The sequence below is a fragment of the Perognathus longimembris genome, chromosome 1 (assembly GCF_023159225.1).
Source record: "Perognathus longimembris pacificus isolate PPM17 chromosome 1, ASM2315922v1, whole genome shotgun sequence".
In the NCBI taxonomy this organism is placed as follows: Eukaryota; Metazoa; Chordata; class Mammalia; order Rodentia; family Heteromyidae; genus Perognathus; species Perognathus longimembris.
The window spans coordinates 41,224,102-41,247,252 of record NC_063161.1 but is presented as its reverse complement, the minus strand read 5'-3'; the positions used below and the strand labels follow the sequence as shown (position 1 = coordinate 41,247,252).

The 23,151-nt window shown below is 34.2% G+C and overlaps 1 protein-coding gene and 1 long non-coding RNA gene across 6 annotated transcripts in view; one reads left to right on the top strand and one right to left on the bottom strand.

Annotated features, from left to right (window-relative positions):
• Usp15 (ubiquitin specific peptidase 15) overlaps positions 1-23,151 on the top strand; it is a 94,903-nt gene that overhangs the window by 2,788 nt on the left and 68,964 nt on the right. For all 5 annotated transcript variants that reach the window (XR_007213004.1, XM_048360497.1, XM_048360491.1 and 2 more), the window contains exon 2: positions 20,226-20,353. Coding sequence is in view for 4 of the 5 variants with exons in the window: in XM_048360497.1 (XP_048216454.1) it covers positions 20,226-20,353 (128 nt within the window). In the remaining variant the exon portion in view is untranslated. The remainder of the gene's footprint in view (positions 1-20,225; positions 20,354-23,151) is intronic.
• LOC125361912 lies at positions 4,150-4,634 on the bottom strand. The gene is made up of 2 exons (XR_007213005.1): positions 4,244-4,634; positions 4,150-4,209 (listed from the first exon to the last, which is right to left on the bottom strand). It is a non-coding gene; the product is annotated as an uncharacterized LOC125361912 (long non-coding RNA).

The following is a 23,151-nucleotide window of genomic DNA, read 5'->3' as shown; positions in this document are numbered from 1 at the left end:
TACTGTTATTTTGTCACTAAAATTGGCCATATCCAAATGAAAAAGTGTCTTGTCTATTCATGATTGCCATTTCAGAAAGATAAATTTGAGCTACTGAGAAAAAAATCTACTGGTAGATTTTCCTTAAGTTCATTTTTTAATTTATTTTATATTTTTAATGTATTTATATTGTTAATGTAAAGGTGATGTACAGAGTGGTTACTGTTATTTAAGTCAGATATAGAGTACATTTCTTTTTGTACAATGGTACCCATTCCCTCTCTCTCTCCCAGTTTTTCCCTCCTATCCCCACCCACAAGTTGTGTAGTTCATTTTTAACATAGTGTCTAGTGAGTATCACTTCTGCAGTTGTTCAGTTTGTCCTACTATTTCTGTGTCCTTGCTTACTCTCCCAAAGACAGATAAATGGAAAAAAAAAACAGCAACAAAGAACCTCTTGTTTCCATTTCCTGGAGTTCATTTTGATAAATATTATTTTATATTATCAGATGCACATAGGTATTGCACCTTCATGTTCCTCTCCTAAGAATATCTTCCTTTGGTTTCACTGTGTGTGAATGCCACTGACCTGTATAATTTATCATGTCCCAGTGTATTTTTTTAAACCATTCAATATATTTACTTGTAGATATAGAGGCACATTCTAGCTACCACAAAATTCAAATGGATAACTAAAGGACCCTGAATAGCAAAAACAATCCTTAACAAGAAGAACAGTATTGGAGAAATATCAGTATCAAACTTCAAACTCTAATAGAGTTTGATAGAGCCAAAATCAAAACAGCTTGGACTGGCACAAGAATAGGCATGAGACAAATTTGACAAGAAATGTACTCACTACCTTTCATATGAAACTGTAACCCCTCTGTACATCATCTTGACAATACAATTAAGAAAAAAAAATAGGCCTGAGGACCAGTGGAACAAAATAAAAGACCCAGAAATGAACCTGGAAACTTATAGCCACCTAATATTTGATAAAGGAGTCTTAAGTTCATTCTTGAAAGCATAAGCCTTTGAATTTATAGTAAAATGCATAAGAACAGTTTGTTGACAAGGATTTTCTCAAAATACTCTGGTAGATTGCTCAAATACCTAGACAAGTAGAAAAATTTATTTGCTTCTAGGCAAACACTAGAATTACTATCTGTAACTAGATTACTAGAATAATTTGAACAGTACTATTTGTAAGCGATGAGTGATTTTTATTTACAAGCTAATTTTCTAGAGATGAAGTTACAATCAGAACAACATACTTTGTAACATATCTGTACTAGATTTTATAGTGAGAAGTAAATCAAAGTTAATTGAACAGTTACACTTCCTAAAAAAATGACATAGGAAAGTAACACTAATCTGCATTAGGAATAAAGGATAGTGCTTGTTGATTTGTATTTCCATTCTAACTAGAGACTCAGAACCATAAGTTAGCATTTAGGAACTATAGAAAAAGAATTAAGAGACTGAAGTTATTTACAAATTAAAGACACCTTTTGATACATGGTGGTTTCTCCTGATGAGACAGAAAATTTGCTTGATTTTCATGCATTGTTGGACTTATTTTAGGAATTTAATGAATGGTAGTTTTGAATGAAAAGAAAGTTGCATGTATCATAGATTGTTTACTTTAGAGACTTTTTTTTTTTTTTTTTGTATGCTTCCTGGGGCTTGCATTCAGGGTCTGGGTGCTGCCCCTGAGCTCTTGTGCTCAAGGCTAATAATGCCCTACCATATTACGTCACTGCTAATAATGCCCTACCACCTTAAGTCACGGCTCCATTTCTGGCTCTGTTTTCTTTTTCTTTTCTTTTGGTAATGAATTGGAGGTTATAATCTCCCAGACTTTCCTGTCTGGGCTGGATCTGAACCGGGATCTTAAGATCTCCGCCTCCTGAGTAGCTAGGATTACAGGCATGAGCCACAGGTGCCCAGCTTTGGAAACGTATTTTAAAATATCCTACAACTGGAAGTTGGTGCCTCAGGCCTGTAATCCTAGCTGGGCGGGGGTTGATTGAGATCTGAGGATCACTGTTTGAAGTCAGCCTGGGCAGGAAATCTTGTCAGACTCATCTCTAAATACCAAAAGCTGGAAGTGAGGCTGTGGCGCAAGTAGTTTAGCATTAACCTTGGGCAAAAAAGTTCAGGAACAGAGTCCAGTTCCAGAGTTCAAGCCCCAGCCCCCTAAAGTAAAATAAAACTGAATAAATAGACCTGTTGTGAATAAATATGTAACTATAAATCATCAAAGTGACTGTTTTCTCCATTTTTACTATTGTTCCACTCCCAATCATTTTCCTGATTTTTCTGTGAAGTATAGCTACCTTCACAGATTAGCTAAATATTGTGTGACAATTTTCTACAACCCTAATAACTCTAGTAGGCTGATGGTAACTTTGAAGTGCAGCCTTAATTTCTGTTTGGAGATATTTGAAGTGTCAATATCTTCATTTCAATAAATTTACAAATGATCATGATTGATATCAGGTTTTAGATCTTGACCGTCAATCCGACTGTTTGACTTAGAAATCTTTGAGGCTTTTTTTTTTAATCCCTTATGTTTATGCAACTTTGAGTGATACTAATAAACCTTTAATCATAAATCAGTAATGTGAAGTGACTCTCATCATATCATTTTCAATTTTTTTCTGAAAAAAAAAAACGTAACTGAGGGTTTTAGTTGAGGATTTTTGTGTTTGGTATTGACTACCAAATAAGGCATGTATTCATTTACAGGAAATGAAACCAAAAGTAAACTCTTTAAATATTGGTATGTTGGTGACAAGTTCAGTGGTAGAGTGCCTACCTAGTATTCTGAGGCCATAGATTTTAGTGTAATTGGGGGAGAACCACCTATTTCTCACCATTTAGTAGCTTAACAATCTACAACATTAAGTTTTCTTATTTTAAACCTTTTTTGTAAGTGTGTTAGTGATTGCAGGATTAATGTACCCTATTTGGCCAAGAAGATCCAGATCTCCTCAGTGTCATTTATCTATTTCATAACATTAAGCCTTCATTTTTTTCCAAAATATACCATTTTAGTAGTATATTTAAGATATTAAATTATTTGTTTATAAACTAGTTTGTGGCAGTTCTTAATTCTTGCTTGCATATACGTATAATTTAAAAATTAGTGTTATACCATTGCCTGTAGCGTTACATTTTTTTAAATGTGTCAGATACTGGTATAAGTATTAACTTACTCATTTTACAGCTCAGGGGCTGGTACAATTCATATTTGACAGAATAGGAATCCTAGGCTCAGAGAGGTGTTTACACGGTGGTAGAGCTAAAATTTGGTCATAAAGTCAACTGGTTCTGTAGTTAATGCCTTTAATTCACTATACTAAATGGCCTCTTATTTTAAAGATTCATTTAAAATAGTTCCACTTTCAACAGAAAAGGACTTCTTTTCCTCTTTAAATGGAGTCTATTTTATATTTAGTTGTAGATTCTACCATTTTATCCCCCACTTGTCTCTTGACAGTTTAGTTTAGATATGATGCAATATGAGGACCTTATTAATATCTTCTGGAAAGTAAACCATGATTAAAGATGGATAGATGAATTACTGAATAGATAGAATAAATGTCATTTTGATCCAAAAGTGCATTCCATATGTGGAATCTTTTCTGTTGAGCTGTTGAGTTTTATTAGAGGCAATATGGCCCATTCTCACATTGTGTTGTTACATGTAGTAAGATCTTGTAAGGTATTTTGTTCATATTTGAAAATATTTGGTTTATTGCAATTACATAAAGCCCCTTTTGGACTGTGAAACCACAGAAAAAGGTCAGTTTAAACACACACACACACACAACTATTACTATATTAAGTGTAGTTCCTATAGTAGCATATGTGATTAAAATAGTGAATATTTATGTTTCCATATTTAAAGACAAGAAGGTCAGCCAAGTAGGAAGTACATACTTAAAATCCTTGCACTCTGGAAACTGGGGTAGAAGGTTTGTGAGTTCAAGGTGGATCTGGACTACATAGTGAAACCCTATCTCAGAAAAAAGAACAAAAACAAAAAACAACCAAAGACAAGAAAAGAGTAGAAGGTACAGATGTAATCACTGATGTATCTACCATCCTCCTAGAAAAAACTGACAGTCCTTATCACATCACTTTGGTAGAACCATTTTGCTGTCTTAATTATTGTATGTGCCATTTTAATTGTGCCAGTTAAAAGTGATTCTTCTTCACCTTCAGATAATGTTTTATTAAACAGTATCTTCACCTTGAGATAATTTTATTAAACATTAGCATAATTATTGATTTCGAATTTTGAAACCCAGGTGTTTTGGCAGAGAAATGAAAGGAAGGTTGACAACAACTGATAAAGGCTCATTAGTCACTTATCTGATTTGATCCTCAAAGATCAAAATCATTACTTATATTTATTTCTTATAGATGAGGAAGAGAAATCAGTAGGCTTGACTGTGATGAACATGTGTTGGTACCACTACCAGTGAACATTTACTGACTGTTACTTTGTATTAGCCACAACACTAAATACTTTATACTTATTTTTGTTATTTGGGGTATTTTTGTTTGTTTTGTGCTGTCCTGGGGCTTGAACTTAGAGTCTGCTTTGCTTCCTTTGCTCAAGCTAGCACTCTAGGCCACTTGAGCCACAGCTCCACTTCTGGCTTTTTGGTGATTAATTGGGGATAAGAGTCTCATGGACTTTACTGCCCAGGCTGGCTTCAAACCTTAATTCCCCCATCTCATTCTACTGAGCAGCTAGGATAACAGATGTGAACCACTGGTGCTGGCTTATACTTATGTATTCCCTAAAGTGTATTTCATTTTATATTTGATTATTTCACAGCTGGTTTAACTACCTGGGTATTAATGTTCAAATAATAGACAGTATCTATTTCTCCTTGATAGTAAAATGATTTTATGCTCAAATGTAATTCAAAAACTTTTATTGATAATAAAAATTTGAAAAAAAACTATTTTATTAAAGCATGGAGCTTCCTTTTGCTTCTTAGTCCCATGTATAATACTTCTATAGTTAGTAGTTCTTTTCTTCCTTGAGTAATGTCATTTGAGTTTGTGCCTTATATTTTCATTTTTTCTTCTTTTATTGTTATTATAAAGGTGATATACAGAGAGGTTATATAAGTCAGGTAATGAGAGTACATTTCGTTTTGGACAATGTCAACCCCTCCCTCACTCCCAGTTTTTCCCTCCCGTTCCCACACACAAGTTGTATAGTTCATTTTCAACAGAATCACTGCTGCATTCGTTCACCCCTTGTCCCTCCATTTCTGTGCCCACCCCCCCACCCCCCCCAAGACAAAGGAACAAACAAGGCAAAAAGAAAACAAAAATGTGGCGTTCTTTATCTTGTTTGTTCCACTGAAGTTATTTCTCTCTATCTTTCCCATGTACTTCTTAAATTTTTTTCATTTGGTTTAAACAAGTTACTGTTAGAGAATCTAGAAGTAAAACTGACAGTAGGTGGCCTCAATTTTGAAGACAGATTAAAATTACATATTAAAAGAAAAGATGGAGAAAAACTCAGGTTGTGATATAAGGTGGAAAATCCCTCCAGGGTTTAACCGAAAAGGAGAGTACTGCCTACTTTTTCTTCTCCAGAAGAGTTCAAAAATCCTGTTCCATCTGGCTCTGAGAAGACCCAGATATTAGTGTGGAAATTCATTACTGGTAGAGAAATTTCTTCCACAGAAGTACCCCAGAAAGGACTTCCGTTGTGAAAGAAGTTAAAGGATCTCACAAAAATGAGTATTCTGAAGCCTTGCTATTCTCAGTTTCTTAGAGCCAGTTAACTCAAGAGCAGTACAGACAAAATTATTAGCATGAAAAGAATATCAAGTTCATTATGGTAAAAGATTATTTGATAATTTTGTTTTCTATTATTTAACTGTTTCTACAGCTTGATAATGTAACAGCTTAGTTAAAAGATTTATCTTTGATAAAATGGAAAGGTTTATATTTATAGGTTTGAATGAGTTTCATGTCAAAGTACTTTTTGAATCTGAGAACAGGTATAGATAAGCATTATATTTATCATATAGCTATATAGCTCACAAAAATGTGCACTTACTGTATTAAAGGGGATTTTTTTACATATATGAAATAGGTGGCTATATTCGTATTTTACAGATACAGAAACTTAGGTTATAGAGTTAAAGGTACATGGCCATATACTTAGTCAATAGAAAAGCAAAGATTCCAACACAGACATTGTAACACAGTAAAGCCTGCATTTTATAGTAAATTCTAATTCTACTGCCTGTGAGTGATAGAGCCATATGCAGATTAGAGGGGCAGTTTTAAGAGATGAATACTTAAAAGTGTTAAAATCATGAAACTATAGCCGTGTCATACCACTTAATCACCCTTTTCATCTATTATCCATATGAAAATGCTATAGAATCCTTTGGCTTTCGTCTTAATAGTCCTTTGTCTTCTATAGCTCTATCTTCATACAGGTGGCATTCTCATGTGACACAATCCATTTTAATATGTTTTCAAGTAAAGAAACCTCATTCATTAGCAGTGACCTCCCATCTCTGCCCAAACTCCCCTGCTCTGGGCTTCCTGTTGTAGATAATTTATATAAATGAAATCATCTGTGTGATATGTCTAGATTATTTCACTTAGCATAATGTTTTCTAGGCTCATCACCTTGTGACATGTGTATACTCATTTCTTTGTATTGCTGACCACTGATTGTGTAGATATAACATTCTATCCACCAATCAGATGATGAACTTTTGGGTTCCAAATTTGGCTATCCAGAATAATCCTGTTATGAATGTTCATGTAAGTTTTCATTTCCTTGGGTCTATATCTAAATGGAATTTCTAGATGTTTTTACCTTTCTGAGGAACTACTGAACTGTATTCCAAACTTTTGTACTGTTCTACATTACCACTAGTAATGTATGCAGGCTCCACTTTTTCCACATCCTTGTTGGCACCTTTTACTGTCTATTCCTTGTGTAATTCTAGTGGATAAGAAGTAGTATCTTATTGTAGTTTGATTTACATTTCCCTAATTATTCCAGTTGACAATTGTTTTGACCACCTACTGCCCATTTGTGTATCTTTTTTTTTTTTTTTTTGGCCAGGTCTGGGCCTTGGACTCAGGGCCTGAGCACTGTCCCTGGCTTCTTTTTGTTCAAGGCAAGCACTCTGCCACTTGAGCCACAGCGCCACTTCTGGCCGTTTTCTGTATATGTGGTGCTGGGGAATCGAACCCAGGGCCTCATGTATAAGAGGCAAGCACTCTTGCCACTAGGCCATATCCCCGGCCCCCACTTGTATATCTTCTTTGTATTTCTGACCAGATCCTTTGCCTGGTTTTAAAATTTGGTTATTTATCTTTTTATTGTTGAATTATAAGAATTCTTCATATATTCTGAGATACAAGTCATTTATCAATTAGAAGATTTGCAAAATGATCTCCCTTCTATATGTTTTCTTTTCACATTCTTTTTCTTTTTCTTTCTTTTTTTTTTTTTGGCCAGTCCTGGGGCTTGGACTCGGGGCCTGAGCACTGTCCCTGGCTTCTTTTTGCTCAAGGCTAGCACTCTGCCACTTGAGCCACAGCGCCACTTCTGGCCATTTTCTGTATATGTGGTGCTGGGGAATTGAACCCAGGGCCCCATATATACGAGGCAAGCACTCTTGCCACTAGGCCATATCCCCAGCCCAAAGGTGTAGCCCAGGCTGGTCTTGAACTTGTGATCCTCCTGCCTCATCCTCCTCATTGATTACCGGTGTGCACCACCACGGCCGGCTCACTCCGGCTCACTTTCTTGAAAGTATTTATTGAAGCACACAAGTTTTTATTTTAATAGAATCCAATTTTCAATCTATTTTTTCTTTTGTCACTTTTGGTCTGTTTATTGTAATTAAGAAACCTTTGCCTAATTCACGGTCACGAAGATTTACTCCTGTATATTTTTTATAAGTGTTATAGTAGTAATTCACAATTAGGTCTGAGATGCAACGAATTTAACTTTTTTGGCTGTATGTTATGAAGAGGCAATCCAATTTCATTTTTTTGCATATGGGTATCCATTTGTCCCAGCTCTAGTTATTAAAAGAACTGCTCTTTCATGTGGCATTGTCTTGGCACCATGCTCTAGAACCAACTGGCTGTAAAAGCAAAGGTTTATTTCCTAGACTCAACTTGCATTAATACACATGTCTGTTCTTATAAGTGCCTCATTATTACTGAAGTTGTGTAGTGAGTTTTGAGTTCTGATTTGAATTCTCCAACAACTTATTCATGTTTGCTTTCACCTTCCTATTTATTAATTTACGTTGCATTTATTTCGTGTATTTTTCAGGTCTTACTACACTAGTCCTGTTTATGATATACTCTTGCTAATAAATACATTTAAATCACCTCACACTCTCCTATTTAGAGGTATCTGATATAGTAGTATTCACATAGTGAATGTTGTATGATATATGACTATGAGATCTCTTTTCTACTCCTAACCTCATGCTCCAGAGAACTCCAAAAAGTACTGTGTGCTAAAAGCATAGATGAGCGTGGTAATTAGCAAAAAGACATTAACAGTATGTCTATGAAAGGAGGTAGGACAGCAACCTCAGCATCTGGAAAATAACAACCTCCTATAAAGGTGCTAAGCCCACATTAATTCTTCAATGGAAAAGAAGGCATATACCATTTCATTTTTTTAAAGATTTGAAACAATATTTACTGCAGTTGGAAATAGAGTTATGTAAGAAATTCACAAATCCCAGTGCTGCTAAAAAAAAAAAAGAGGCCAAATAAGATGGTTTTCAAGTCATTTAGAATACAAATATGAATCAAGAGGAAAAAAGTAATTAATAATGCTGACTATTACTGTTATCAATTCCCTTGACTAAGTTTATATAACTTTTCTATATTGGAACATCTGGTGAAAGAAAAAAGGGAGGGAGAGGAGAAAGGAAAACACTTGGAAAAAATGGAACTTGCTCAAAACTAAGAGTTCTTACAACCAGCCTTACTTAAAAAAACCCAAAACAAAACAACAATACCTTCCTATTAGTCTTGAGAATAACACAGTCAAACATATACCATTAAACCGTAGCGCTCCAGAAAATAACATAAATGTAGTCCCCCTGTAAATTCCTCTTTGTGCACTCTGTCAGTTACTTTATGAATTTTTGTGCATTTCTACAGTGATCTTGTACTTTCCACTTGTTACACCAGGTACTCATTCCACTTGAGCCATATCTTCTGTCCATTTTGCACTTTTTCTTTTCTTTGGTGATGGTTGTTGTTGTTTTTGTTGTTGTTTTGTTAGAATAGGCCCTGCTATTCACCCTGCCTGAGTTGAACCATCTTTTTATTTATACTTTCTGCCATGCCTTAGCACAATAAGTACTGCCCCCAGCTTTTTTTTTTTTTTTTTTGAGATGGAATCTCATGAACTTTTTTTTGCCTGGGCTGGCCTTAAACCGTAATCCTCCCAACCTCATACTTGCAAGAAGATAGAAATATAGGCATAAGCCACTGTATCATACTTACATGACCTTATTGAATTCCTTATTTGTTTTTGTTTAGAACTAAAGGTCATAAAAATTGGTTCTTGCTAACTGGTGGAGTTAATGGACAGAGTGGAAAATAGCTTGGAAGTACTTATCTGAACATTAAAATGAGAAAGTAAACCAGGCCATAGGTTTATCTGTAACTTTGTAGGAATTTTTTTGGTTAATTTTTACTAAGTAATAAAATTCTGAATTTTAATGTTACTTTTAAAACAGTGAAATATCTGATTTATAATACCATTAAAAACTGGATATTGTCAAATTTTTCCTTTATGTTAAAAATTGCTTTTATTATCACTACTGTAGTGTAATTTAGACATTTCAATAAGTTCTTATTAGTTAGAAAAATGAATTTGTTACAAGAATTTGGTCATGTTGTTAATTCTGCACAAGATCTTTTTCTGACATTGTGTGCTATACTGACTTAGGCTGAGATTTTTAATATATTTCCTTAAAAAATATTGTGTTTGCCTACTCTGCAGACATACAATTTAAAAAAATAAACAAAATTATGTTTATGTTAGCAACTAATCAGTATTTACCTGAAAGTTGCTCGCATACACACATTAAGATTTTTATATATTCATTTGCATATGTATATAATATTCACACATTTTTATGTATGCATGTATTTTGTGTATAAATGTATGCATATATAAAATATGTATTTGTTTCAGGAGATGCACATATTGTATAAATTCATACACCTATACATTTCATACTTTCCTGATTTCTTAAATGATACTATTGGAATTCCCTCATAATTCTACTTTTTTTCTTCATTGTCAGTCATGGGCTTGAACTTAGGGTTTGGACATTGATTGTCACTGAGCTCTTTCGCTCAAGGCTAGCATGCTACCACTTGGGCCACAGCTCCACCTCCACAGTTTTCTGGGGGTTATTTGGAGATAATCACAGGCTTTATGGGCTGGCTTTGAATTACAATTCTCTGATTTCAGCCTCCTGAGTAGCCAGGATTAGGAGTGAGTCACCAGCTCCTGGCTTCCTCATAATTCTTTTAAACTGTTATATCAGACTATTTCTAAACCATTAATGACCATTATATATTTTTGTTTAAAGAATTTCTATTAGTATGTATAAAAACACGAAATGACTTTTGAAATTTTCCTGTCTTATCCTCTACACACACACAAAAAGCAAATCTAGCAGTTTTGTTCTTTAGTAGCTTCTATGCAATTCAAGAACCTCTTTTTCTGTTTTTCATTTTCCTTGTTTTTTTTTCATTTGGCATTATTCAAACTCAGTCTCTCATACTTGCTCAGAGATTTCTTGCCCATGGCTGGCTCACTCTCTACCACTTGAGCCAATGAAGATCACTTCCAGACCATGAAGACCATCTTAATGTTGTCCCTGAAATCCCCTGCTTATTTAGTGCCATTGAAAATTCAGTCCAGGTCACAATATAAATTGTATCTTAACTGAACAACTTTTGGGGTGGGGGGGGGGAGGGGGGAGTGAGGGACGAGGTAACAGTACGAGAAATGTATCCAGTGCCTAATGTATGAAACTGTAACCTCTCTGTAATTCAATTTGATAATAAAAATATATTTAAAAAATAAATAAATTGTATTCTTGAGGCTTCTAAAAAATACATAGCACCTTAAAACTTAAATTTTTAAGTATATACATTTTTGATTTACTGAGCGTTTTATATATCTGTTTGATCCTTCCATTAATCTTGTAATAAGTTTCCAGTGATCTTCATGAAATGCAAATCAAATCATGTCATCCTTATTAAAAATATTGTAGTTCTTTTTATTGCACTTGGAATTAAATCTTTATCCCTGTCTTAAATTTATTTAAAGACTATATGGTCTGGCTCCATTCTCTTTAGTTTAATGTAGTGTTTTACTTCCCCTTTATAAACTCTTAACTTCATTCAGTTTCCCCAACACACAGAAATCCCCCAAATCCTCTGGCCATAGTACATGATATATTTTCAGTTTAGATAGTTCTTCTGTTCTTTTTTTTTTCTTCCCCTTTTCAGAGATTCTCCTTTATTCTAAAGAGCTTCCCCTATGACATGTTTTCCTAGTCCTTAATTATTATACTTAGCACAATATTTTTCTGTATATCTTGATTACTTACTATCTCTCTCCCTGACTGGACTGAATTTCATGAGTAAAGGGAGGAACCATAACTATTGTGGTACCAACATTTCGTGGAAAAGCACAAACATAGTAGACCTCCAAGTCTTCTTCAGTGAGCAAGCTCATATGTACAATGTAAAGCCTTTTATAGCTCAGTAATTCTTCTATAATTTTATAGCAGTTAATATCAAGATCATTTAAGTCTAATTTTGAGAGGTAAATAAATATGTAAACAAAAACAATTGTGAAAAGAAATGGAAATAGTCTTAAAAATCTGTTCACAATTTAGTGTTTACCACACTCTAGAAAACTCTGAAAGGAAGGTTGTGCTTTCGTGTGTATGAACTTGATGTGAAAGCATTACTCCCATATAGGGACAGAATTGAACTGAGGCTTTTTCTAAGTTCCTAATAGATAAAGATACAATATTTGCTGAAGTTGTCCTACTTTGACAACACACTATCTTTTAAAATGGATAGAATTTATTTTTTTTATCTGTAACTTGGTAGCAGTTTCATTTTTTTTACTGTCCTAAGCTTAAAAGAGAACCTGAATTTTTTTATAAAGAGAGAAAATGGTGTATGATTTAATACAGTATTTAGTATATCTTTAGGTCTCAATTAAAATAGAGTTCAAGGTAGTAGGAGAAAAACAACATGAAGTCTAGAGTCTGAAAACTAGAATTCTAGGCTCTCCCTATATACTTAGTGGTGATATATGATTTTGTTGTCATGTAACTTTAATAATTTTCTCTCCAGCTAAATTATAAAAGCAAGAGGAAAAAGTGATTACTCTAACAATTAAGTTGAAACACTAGCCAAACCTTATTTTTAAAATAAGCCATTTTAAAGTGACTTAAAGAACTTTTAAATGAGTGATAAGATCATATTTGTACTTTTTAAATCTTGTAGTCAGCAGAATTAGAGATCATTGAACGCAAGTAAAACTTGAAGCAAATTGAAAAGATGAGCAGCTATTTCAGTGATCTATGCCACCAAAAATGGTGTGGCTGAGAAGTATACACTAAGTTACTGATGTAAAAGTTCATTATATAGTTGGGCCACTGGTGGCTCCGTGCCTTTAATCCTAGTTACCCAGAAAGCTGAATCTGAGCATTGCAGTTCAAAGCCAGCCTGGCAAGAGAAGTTCATGAGACTGTTACCTCCAATTAAACAGCAAAAAGTCAGAAATGGAGGTAATGTGCCACTCGAGCAAAAAAGCCAAATGAGAGTGCAACGCCCTGAGTCCAAGCCTCAGTACTGGAACAAAAAAAGGGGGGGGGGGGGAAGGAATGTTAGAAAATGAGTAAATATAGAGATGAAGATGTTTGAAGACTGGAGGTCAGTTATCTGTGGAAAACCCAAGTTAACACAGACTAGAAATAATTAGAAATGTAACTCAAGAACTGGATAGCTAATCCTGGCATCTAGATTTTGAATCATTTGTATGAATGATGTTATAGGTAAGTATGAACAGTGAGAGAAGAAATCTGCAAGCAATTCTTTATAATACGAATATTTATGCCAAGAAGAGGATTGTGAAAAAACAAGTAGTTCCTCTTCCCACAAAAGAAGTGGAATCACAGTTTTTTTACAGCATTAACAGATATATAAAATTATGAGTCCATTGGATTTCCTTAGAAGTGATTCTTGTTGATAATAAGTGGATTATTGGGATAGGGGCCAGGTAGTACTTAGTTGGAAAATAAATGAGTTTTGGGGAAGCAGAGATCAGAGAAAAGATTGAAAGGCAAGAATTGAGAAGTGGAGTGGGAGGAAGAATATTTACTTGGAAAAAGCCTCAGGGGGGAGAAGAGTAGGAGCTGTGTGTGAGGGAAGTCTTCAAGGAGGCAGAAGGAAATTGTATGCAAAGCAAGAACTACTACTAGTCTAGAATTTAGGGAGAGTTAGATTGCCTACTAACATATAATGAAAGTAGGGGAGATTAAATTGTAGTACAGTGAAATTGGACAGTCAAGGCTTCTAACTTCCTCATACCATAAGTACTAAAGTACCAAAGTTGTCTATTCAACCTAAGGACGTAGAAACTAACAAAGATTGTAAGTAATTACTGGAAATACAGAAGGTCATGCATGCTAAGAAAAGCAGGAGGATTTTTGGTAAAGTGTAAAATACTTGAGAGTTCAAAGACCTTAGATCTTTAATATCCATGAGATTTTCTTTAGTAATTTTGTTTCATACTATGAAGCAAATTTCTTGTGATTAGTAGTAAAATCGAACTCAAGGACTGCACTTGCTATACAGATGGCTCTACCACATTACTACTACTACTACATTATTAATACCACATTACTACTCCTCACCACTGGCCCTTGTGCATTGCTGCTTTGAAAGTAGGGTCTCCAATTTTTGCGCAGGCCAGACTGGACTATGATCATCCTACCTATGTGCAGCCTCCCACATAGCTGAGATGACAGATGTACTATAAGCAGCTTTTTTTTTTTTGGTTGAGATTGGAATCTTTTAGCTTAGTGGAGATGCTTCTGGTCTCCTCCTTCTGCATAGATGGAATTCCAGCCATGAAGTACCATGCCTGGCTATGATTTAAAAAAAAAAACAACTTTTCAAATTTATGTGTTAGAATGTAAGAATAAAGGTAAATGATCTAGTGTGCAGCACTCTGATAAAATTCTTTGCCACTCACAAAAATGGGAAAATGATAGTGGTTAAGCCACAACCGGAGTCTTAACAAAATGGTCTAACATGTTACAAAGTAAATGTGCCAACTATTTTATGTGGGAATATAGACATCTCAGTAGTTCAAAAATATTTTATATTTAATTTTATCTATGAAGAATAGATTCCTCTGTGTAAGAAGTCTAAATTAGCCTGTTATAGTTTGTTACTACTCTATAGCTTGATCTATTCTAAATGTTTGATCCTTAATATTTAGATATATTTTAAATGCTTGTAAGGGGTATATTTTAATATAATATTTGGTGCTAAGGTTTGATCACCTTAAAGTCAGAAGCAAATACATCAACTTTATGATTTTTTAAAACTGTCTTTCGGGCTGGGAATATGGCTTAGTGGTAGAGTGCTTGCCTTGCATGCATGAAACTCAGGGTTTGATTCCTCAGCACCACATAAACAAACAAAAAAGCCAGAAGTGAAGTGTCCCTGTGGCTCAAGAGGAAGAGTGCTAGCCTTGAGCAAAAAACAAGTCAGGGACAGTGCTCAGCCCTGAGTCCAAGCCCCAGGACTGGCAAAACAACCCCCCCCCCCAACTATCTTGTTTCTATTATAAGATATCAAGGGTAGTAATCTATATGTTCTTTCCTTTTCTTATGAGATATTACTACTTCATTTTATTTTTTTCTGATTTATTTATTATCTACATCAGTTACCAAAAGGAGTTATAGTTTTTGAAACTAATTATTTTATGTCAGAGTCACATTTAGAAATGTGATTTAGAAATAATTCTAGTGAGTTATGACTCAAAATCCTCAAGGTTTAACTTTTTGTATTATAGTCTAATGCAGTTTCAACTGTTTGGAAAAAAATATAAGATCAAATATAAATGGAAGTGGTGCTGTGGCTCAAGTGGTAGAGTGCCAGCCTTGAGCAAAAAGAAGCCAGGGCCTGTGTTCAGGCCCCTAGTTCAAGCCTCAGGACAGGCAAATAAATAAATAAATAAATAATTCGTAGTTTCTTTAACCTAAAAGGATGCCCATTTATGAATTTTGCTGTATTTTTACTTTAAGTAAAAATAACTATAATTTATAATTTTTCATATTTTTCTGCTTTAAATTTCATTCAACTGTAATTGTCAGTTTCCTGGCCTCAAGATGTTCATTCTATACATGTAACTGTAGTTTAGTTTAGATGCGTAGATATGAAGATATGTATATGGGTATATATATTTATTATATATGCTAGTCCTTTATATATTTTTATCTTTATAATATGCTCTTGAATTTAGTTTACAAAGCATTTTACTGAGAATGTGTTTATCAAAGAAATTGTGCTCTTTTAGTTGTTCTGTTTGTCCAGTTTTAGGTTGAGTGGCTTCATGGAATGTTTGGTAGTATTCCTTCCATTTTGGTTCTCTTGAAAAGTTTATAGAATTTGGCAGTGAATCTTTGTCTATCATAAACAATAACAAGAACCACAAAAACTAATAAAAATGATAGTATGATTTTTGGGTGTGATGCTGGTATTGATTGCTTGAACCCAGGGCCTCTTGCTTTTGTTTGGCTTTTCCCCTCAAGACTGGTACTCTGCCACCTTAGACATACCTCCACTTGTGTCCTTTTGCTGGTTGATTTGAGAGAAGACTCCTGAATTTTTTTGCCTAGGCTGAATTCAAACCATGATCTTTGCATCTCACCCTCCTGATAGCTAGGATTACAGACATTGAGCCATCAATGCCCGGCTTGGTTGTATGCTGTTACATATGGTAAATGGTTGAGAAATACATAAATGCCACAGTAAATATTACCTTTTATCTTGAAAGGTGAAGTTTGCCTGTGGGTAGAATTTAGACAGTAGGCTGATATATGAAAATTCATAGAAATTAACTAGATGCTTTTGTCTGTTTGGGCAGCTATTATGAAATACCCATAAGTGGCTTCAAAAACAGCAAAGTTACTTCTCACAGTTTTGGTATCTGGGAAATCTAAGATGGTAAGAAGCTGACAGATTTGGGATATGATTAGGGCTCCTTTTCTGATTCAAAGATGGCATCTTCTAGCTATGTCCTTCCTGGACAGAAAAGACAAAGGTATCCCTTTGAGACCTCTTTTATAAAGGCAAGAATGCTGCCTTCATTCGCTAATCACCTTAAAGGTTAGGATTTTGACTTGGCAACTTTGACTTTTGAGGCAATGTTAAGATTTTTTTTTTTAATTTCATCCTAAAGTTAAAATTATTCAAAAAATAAACTTCAAAGCTATGTTGGACTCATCTATTCCCAAATCGTATACCAAGTATTAAGGGTTTGTTTACTTGTTGTAATTTGCTTACTGGTAATTTGTTTATTGATTCAGTTCTGGGTTTTTATCAGTTTACTTTGGGGAATAGCATGATTGTGGCAGATTCATAGCTCTAGGAATAGAGGCACTATAGTTAATACAATGAGTTTATGTAAAGATTTTGAAATACAGTCTGTGTAAATCTATTCCTATTCCTGTTAATTCAACATTATTTCTAGAATAAATGCTCGTATTATTTTTGCTTCCCTGAGGTTTCATTGCTACAAAATCCTATAAATAATATGAAAGCAGTTATTATCATCAAATAGGAAAGGCTCCTGTCTATAAAAGTATCATAGAGTGTTGATCTACAAATGGTAGAGCAGCAGTGGTAAAAGCTTATTTTTAACATCTCCTAGGTAAATAAAAATCGAATTTTGATACTTTTCCACAAATAGCCTTTTATTTTTATAAATGGCATTTGTAATTTTAATGTTATCTTAAGTTTGTATTTTCATTTTAATGCATATGGCATTAGCTATTTAAGAAAGCTAATTGGAAAAATATGTTTCCATTTTAAGGGCAAATAAATGCCAGTAAATATTTGAGAAAATAAATTGCAAATAAAAAATGAATTGTTCCATACAATATCAGATGTCAACATCTATTTTATATAACTACAAATTGTTAATGAACAGACAATTCCTGTCTGTAAAACTAGTATTTTAGGTATTAAAAAGGAAAAGTTGCCTTTTTTTAATTTAGAAAAATTAAGGGAAAAAAAACTTCATTCCACACTTAATTGTAATAAACTAAACATGTGTTAAAGAGAACTAATGAAATATGACAGGCAGTGTTTACCAAGAACCTGTAGCAGATTATTTTACTTAATGGTAAAACTTTAGATATTCCTGTTAAAATTAAGGCAAGGATATATATCTCTTCACTTTTGGAATTCTTAATGATTAGGTAAGAATGGAATTAGAAAAGCGGTAAAACACATTATTCACAACAATACATGAACTTTTTATGTAAAAAACTTAAGAGAATATCCAACAAGAGAAATATTAAGTGTTCAAGGAGTTGGTGGATAGGGGATTATTGACTTAAAAAAATAACTGTTACAGCTGGCACCAGTGGCTCAAGGCTGTAATCCTAGCTCCTTAGGAGGCTGAGATCTGAAGATTGCGATTCAAAGGCAGCCCAGGCAAGAAAGTCCGTGGGACTCCTATCTCCATTTGACCACCAGAAAACTGGAAGTGGTGCTGTGGCTCAAAGGGCACTAGCCTTGAGCACAAAAGTTCAGAAATAGAGCCCAGGCCTTGACTTCAAACCCCATGACTGACAAAAAAAAAAAAAAAAAGCAAAAACCACACACACACAAAAACCGATTTCCTAGAAATAGCCTCAGTATTCATCAACTAGTGAATGAATAAAGAAAATAAGGACATAGACATGATAAAATACTCTTGTCCATCAAAAAGTGAGGAAGTCCTCTATTTTTTTATGACAACATGGATGGAACCAGAAGTCATTAAGTGAAATAAGTCAGATACATAAAGACAAATAATACATGATCTCATTCATGATTTCCAAAAACTTAAAAAGGGCTTCAAGTATTTCTAATTGTAATGAAATAGTGTTTGAGGAGATATATTTGCCTTGCCTTAAACATTTTATCATTGAGATATGTGTCAAAAATAGGTGTTTATGTATCAGTTAAAAAATAAATTTAAAGCCAGGCATCTGTGGCTCACACATTTAATTGTAGTTACCTAGGATGCTGAGATCTGAGGATTGTAGTTTGAAGCCATCTTGGTCAGGAAAGTCTGTGAGACTCATCTCCAACTAAGCACCAAAAAACCGGAAGTAGAGTTACGGTTCAAGTAGCACTGTGCTAGCTTTGAGCAAAAAATGCTCAGGGGCAGCACCCAGTCCCTGAGTTCAAATCTCAGGACCGACACAAAAGAAATATTTTTATTTATATTTATCAGTTACAAACTGTTATAAAATGTAGCTGATTGGAAAAGTAGAATTCACATAGAAAACTAAGATTTCTAAGAATAAAACCAACAAACTAAGGTCTTCATGGGAAAATATATCTATTGAAAGACATTAAGTAGTACCTGAACGATAGAGAAATATGCCTTTACTGTGGACTAGTAAACTTAATTTTATAAAGGTGGCAGTTTCCCCAAATTTATCTGAAAGTTTAATGCAATCTAAGTCGTTCAGTCGTTTTGTGGAACACAGTGGGCTGATCCTAAAATTCATATGAAAAAGCAAATGGCAATAAATTGAAAACAATCAATATTAAGTCAACTAGTAAGAACAAGCTGAAGAACTTACCCTTAATAATATCACGATATAATTAATTTGTACACTGTGGTATCATTATAAATACAATGATAGATATCTAAATGAATGGAATAGGGGAAATACCTATTTGACATCTGTTTTCAAAGAAAGTAAATCAGATGTCTTTTTATTTAAATTAGGAAGAAAGTGGAGTCTAGATTTCTTAGTTATATTTTTCAACCAAGTATAATTCTAGCAAATGAGTTTCCTTAAATATACTGCCTCTGTTCTTTTTTTCTCCTATCTTCAGTTCCACAATGTGAAGGCTTTCAGTTATATAACACTAACAGTGGGTTTGAAGTACTGGTACATGATAATTCTAAATACCTACTTTTAGGGAATTAAATCACTCATGAATATTCCTTAAGAATTGTGAGGTTTTGTTACGTGAGTGCCTTTGCTCTATTTTCAGACAAAACTGTGGGTTTTTATTTCCCAGTGCTATTTGTGGTAAGCCCTGAAAACATTAGACTTGTGGTCTACTGAGACATCTATATTATACACACATATCTTTAACCTTTACTTAGGATTTTACTTGCAATTCCACTTTGTTTAAGTATAAGGAAAATGCCTCAGTTCGTTTTACCTATCATATGAGGAATGATCAGTGACAAAATTATTGTTAAAAACTTTTGTTGATGAAGAAACAGTGATTAAGGGTCTAAGTCAATTAGAATTATCATAATAGTTGCAAATCTTTAGTAACAACCTTTTTCATTCAAAACCAAATTGCAGGGCTGGGAGTATGGCCTAGTGGTAAAAGTGCTCACCTTATATACATGAAGCCCTGGGTTCGATTCCTCAGCACCACATATATAGAAAAAGCCAGAAGGGGCACTGTGGCTCAAATTGGCAGAGTGCTAGCCTTGAGCAAAAAGAATCCAGGGACAGTGCTCAGGCCCTGAGTCCAAGCCCCAGGACTGGCAAAAAAAAAAAAAAAAAAAAAAAAAAAACCAATTGCACTGAAATATATAAAATAATAAATGTACTATGTAAGTTTTTAGTAGAGACATTTCTATACTATTTTACCTGTTACAAACCTTAAAACATTTTAGATTGATTCATGCTTTGTAAAGAGCTTCTAGGTATTTTTTTAGTATTTATATCAATACTTGTGCTCAAGTAGTAGGTACTTATGGAACAATAAAAATAATTATCATACTCTTACTCTTAGTAACTCTGTTAGGCACGTTATTTACTAAAAATGAAATTTCTTTACTTTTTTTTATTTCCTGGTAGTTTTATTAACCAATTTCTTTTCTTTTATAGGTATCTAGTGGATAGTCGTTGGTTCAAACAGTGGAAGAAATATGTTGGCTTTGACAGTTGGGACAAATACCAGATGGGAGAGCAAAATGTATATCCAGGACCCATTGATAACTCTGGACTTCTCAAAGGTCATTATTTTCCTCCTTTCCTAAAGTTGTAAATGTGTTACATTTCAGTGTGTAAATATTAATGAATGAACTGTGGAAAGGTTAATGTGAATAAATGTTTAAATTAGAAATTTCTTTAGGAGCCTGGCCTGGTGAAATACAACTATAATCTCAGCACGTGGGAGGCTGAGGCAGGAGAGTTGAGAGAGAGAAAGGAAAGAAGAGAAGGAAAGGGAAAGCTAAGTGCCAGTGGCTCTTACCTGTAATCCTACCTACTTGAGTTGGAATCCAGAGCATCTGTATTCGAACCCAATCCTAGGCAGAAAAATCACAAAACTACATCTCCAAAATAACCAACAAAATGTTAAGCCAGAGCTGTGGCTCCTGTGGTAGAGCATAGCCAACCGAGTAGGCCTAGCAAATGTGAGGCCCTAAATTCAAACCCAACAACAACGACAAAGCAAAAAAAAAAACCAATAGAAAAAACCCCAGACATTTACAGTATAGATTTGACTTAATTCGTCCAGGTTATTCCATTCTGGTTACTGTTATGTATTATGACAGATTTTCTTTTTTATTTGTGAGGTAATGGCTTATTTAAACCTTGACATAAAGAATGCAAATTACAAAGTACTGTGTTAATGTTTGGAGGAAATGCTGTATTACCTGTTGTTGTTTTTCTTAATGGACATATGGCATGTTTAAAAGTTGTAGAATGCCAACATATGCTTACAGTTTTCTATTTTTGCAATATTGCTGCAAAATTCTCAGTGCTTGCCAACTTCACTTTACCTCTTTTTATATCCAAAGAGAATAAAATGTAAGTACTTTGTTCTCAACTTCTGGCCAACATGGTATAACAAGGATCAGATTTACCCTTGTACCTGAAATAGCTTAAACTCTAACAAAATAGATGAAATAGTTCTTATCAAAAGCACTGAATATTAGGCAGCATAAAACAGTGGTCCCTGAGAGATGAGGAAGCAATGAAGCAAGTTCTGATGGTTTTCAGCTTACTGTATTAAAATTCTCATATACAACACAGGAAGGAGAAATCCCTGCAGACTCTGGCAGGGTTGAGGAAACAAACTGAAATCCAGAAAGACTAGAGATAATTGAACAGCTAAAAGAGAGAAACTTGGAGCTCTGCAGAGAATTTCTCACAAGTCCTTTAAGTCTGTTCTTTTTTTATTTGGTGGTCCTAGAGACTGAACTCAAGACCTGTGCTTGCCAGGCAAGTGCTATACTACTTGAGCTGTGTATATCTTTAGCATCTTTGCATTCATTATTTTTGATAGAAAGTTTTATTTAACTACTATGCCAGCCGAGGCTGATCTTCCTTCTTGTGCCACCCTTTGTCACTGGCAGTGACAAACATGTGCCATTGTACCCAGCCACTGTACTTCCTTTATAGCTGGAATAACAGAATGCCATCATACCTAGCCATTGGTTGAGATGTAGCTTCATGAACTTTTATGCTGTGACTGGCTTTGAGCTGCAATGCTCCACTTCCTACCTTCCAAGTAGCTAGGCTTGAGCCACCATGCCTAGCCTCTGTTGAGCCTTTAATCAACAAATACATGTGAGGAAGAAGTTAAAAGCATTCAAATTATGTAATGCATGTTTTGTTACTACAATAGAATAAAACCTACTTTGAAGAAAACAAAGTCTAGTGAAAAAAGTGGGCAAAAAATTGATCATACACTATCAGAAAAGAGAATATTTTTATTTTCTCTCATTTTTTTCTTTATTGTCAAAGTGAAGTACAGAGGGGTTACAGTTTCATAGGTAAAGCAGTGAGTACATTTCGTATCCAGCTTGTTACCTCCTCCCTCACTTTCCCCCCTCCCTCTCTCCATTTTTAAAAAGCGTATGTAGACAACCTCACAAGTACTTATAAAAATGAAGCTCAGAAATATAACAAGGGGTATTGAAGAAAAACTCAGTGGTAGAGCTCCTGTCTAGCGTGGATGAGGCTCTGGGTTTTGTCCCCAGCTCCACTGAGAAACACACAATCACAATATGGTCTCACATTGTTATTAAAATGACTAAGACTTAAAACACATGCCTACCACATGTTGTCAAAGATGTGGAATTCAAGAAACATTTATCACAGTACCCAATTGTGGATACTCAAAAGCATTTTACCATATGAATAGTTGTACATGAATGTTTATACAGGTTTTTTAATATTAGAAAAATTATTAGCACCCCAAATTCTCATCGACACCTGAATGAATAAATATAGGATAATATATTTTGATAATAAAAGCCAATTCAACAACTAAGGAACAAATAGTTGATAGGTAAATCTAGAAAATGAAAATTTGTCTATAGTACTGTAGTACAGGTACTATTTTCATATCAGATTCTTAAAAGTACACATTAGCTTATAGCTGCAAACATTTACTGGTGGTTTTACTTCTGGGAATAATAGATACCCTCATTTTGTTAGTGAGGATTTTACACTTGATATGTGAAAAATTGATCAAGTTGTATAACTTGAATATGTACAATTTATTATATACCAATACATACAGAAATAATGTCAATTCTATATTTGAGTATGTTCTTAAAAATGAATGAATCATTTTATACCATCTAAACACAATTACTATAGAAATTAGCATGTAAGCCTTGATTTTTAAAGTTTTCCTAAGGTTTTTTTTTTTTAAGTACTATGTTGTAATACAGAGCAAGTGAGTATTAAAGAAATTCATGATGAATTCAAGCTCTGCAAGTTTCTGTACTTGTGACCTTGGGCAAATTATTCAACTCGTCTATTTTCTTTCTAGTTTAAATGGAGAGACCTACTTCAT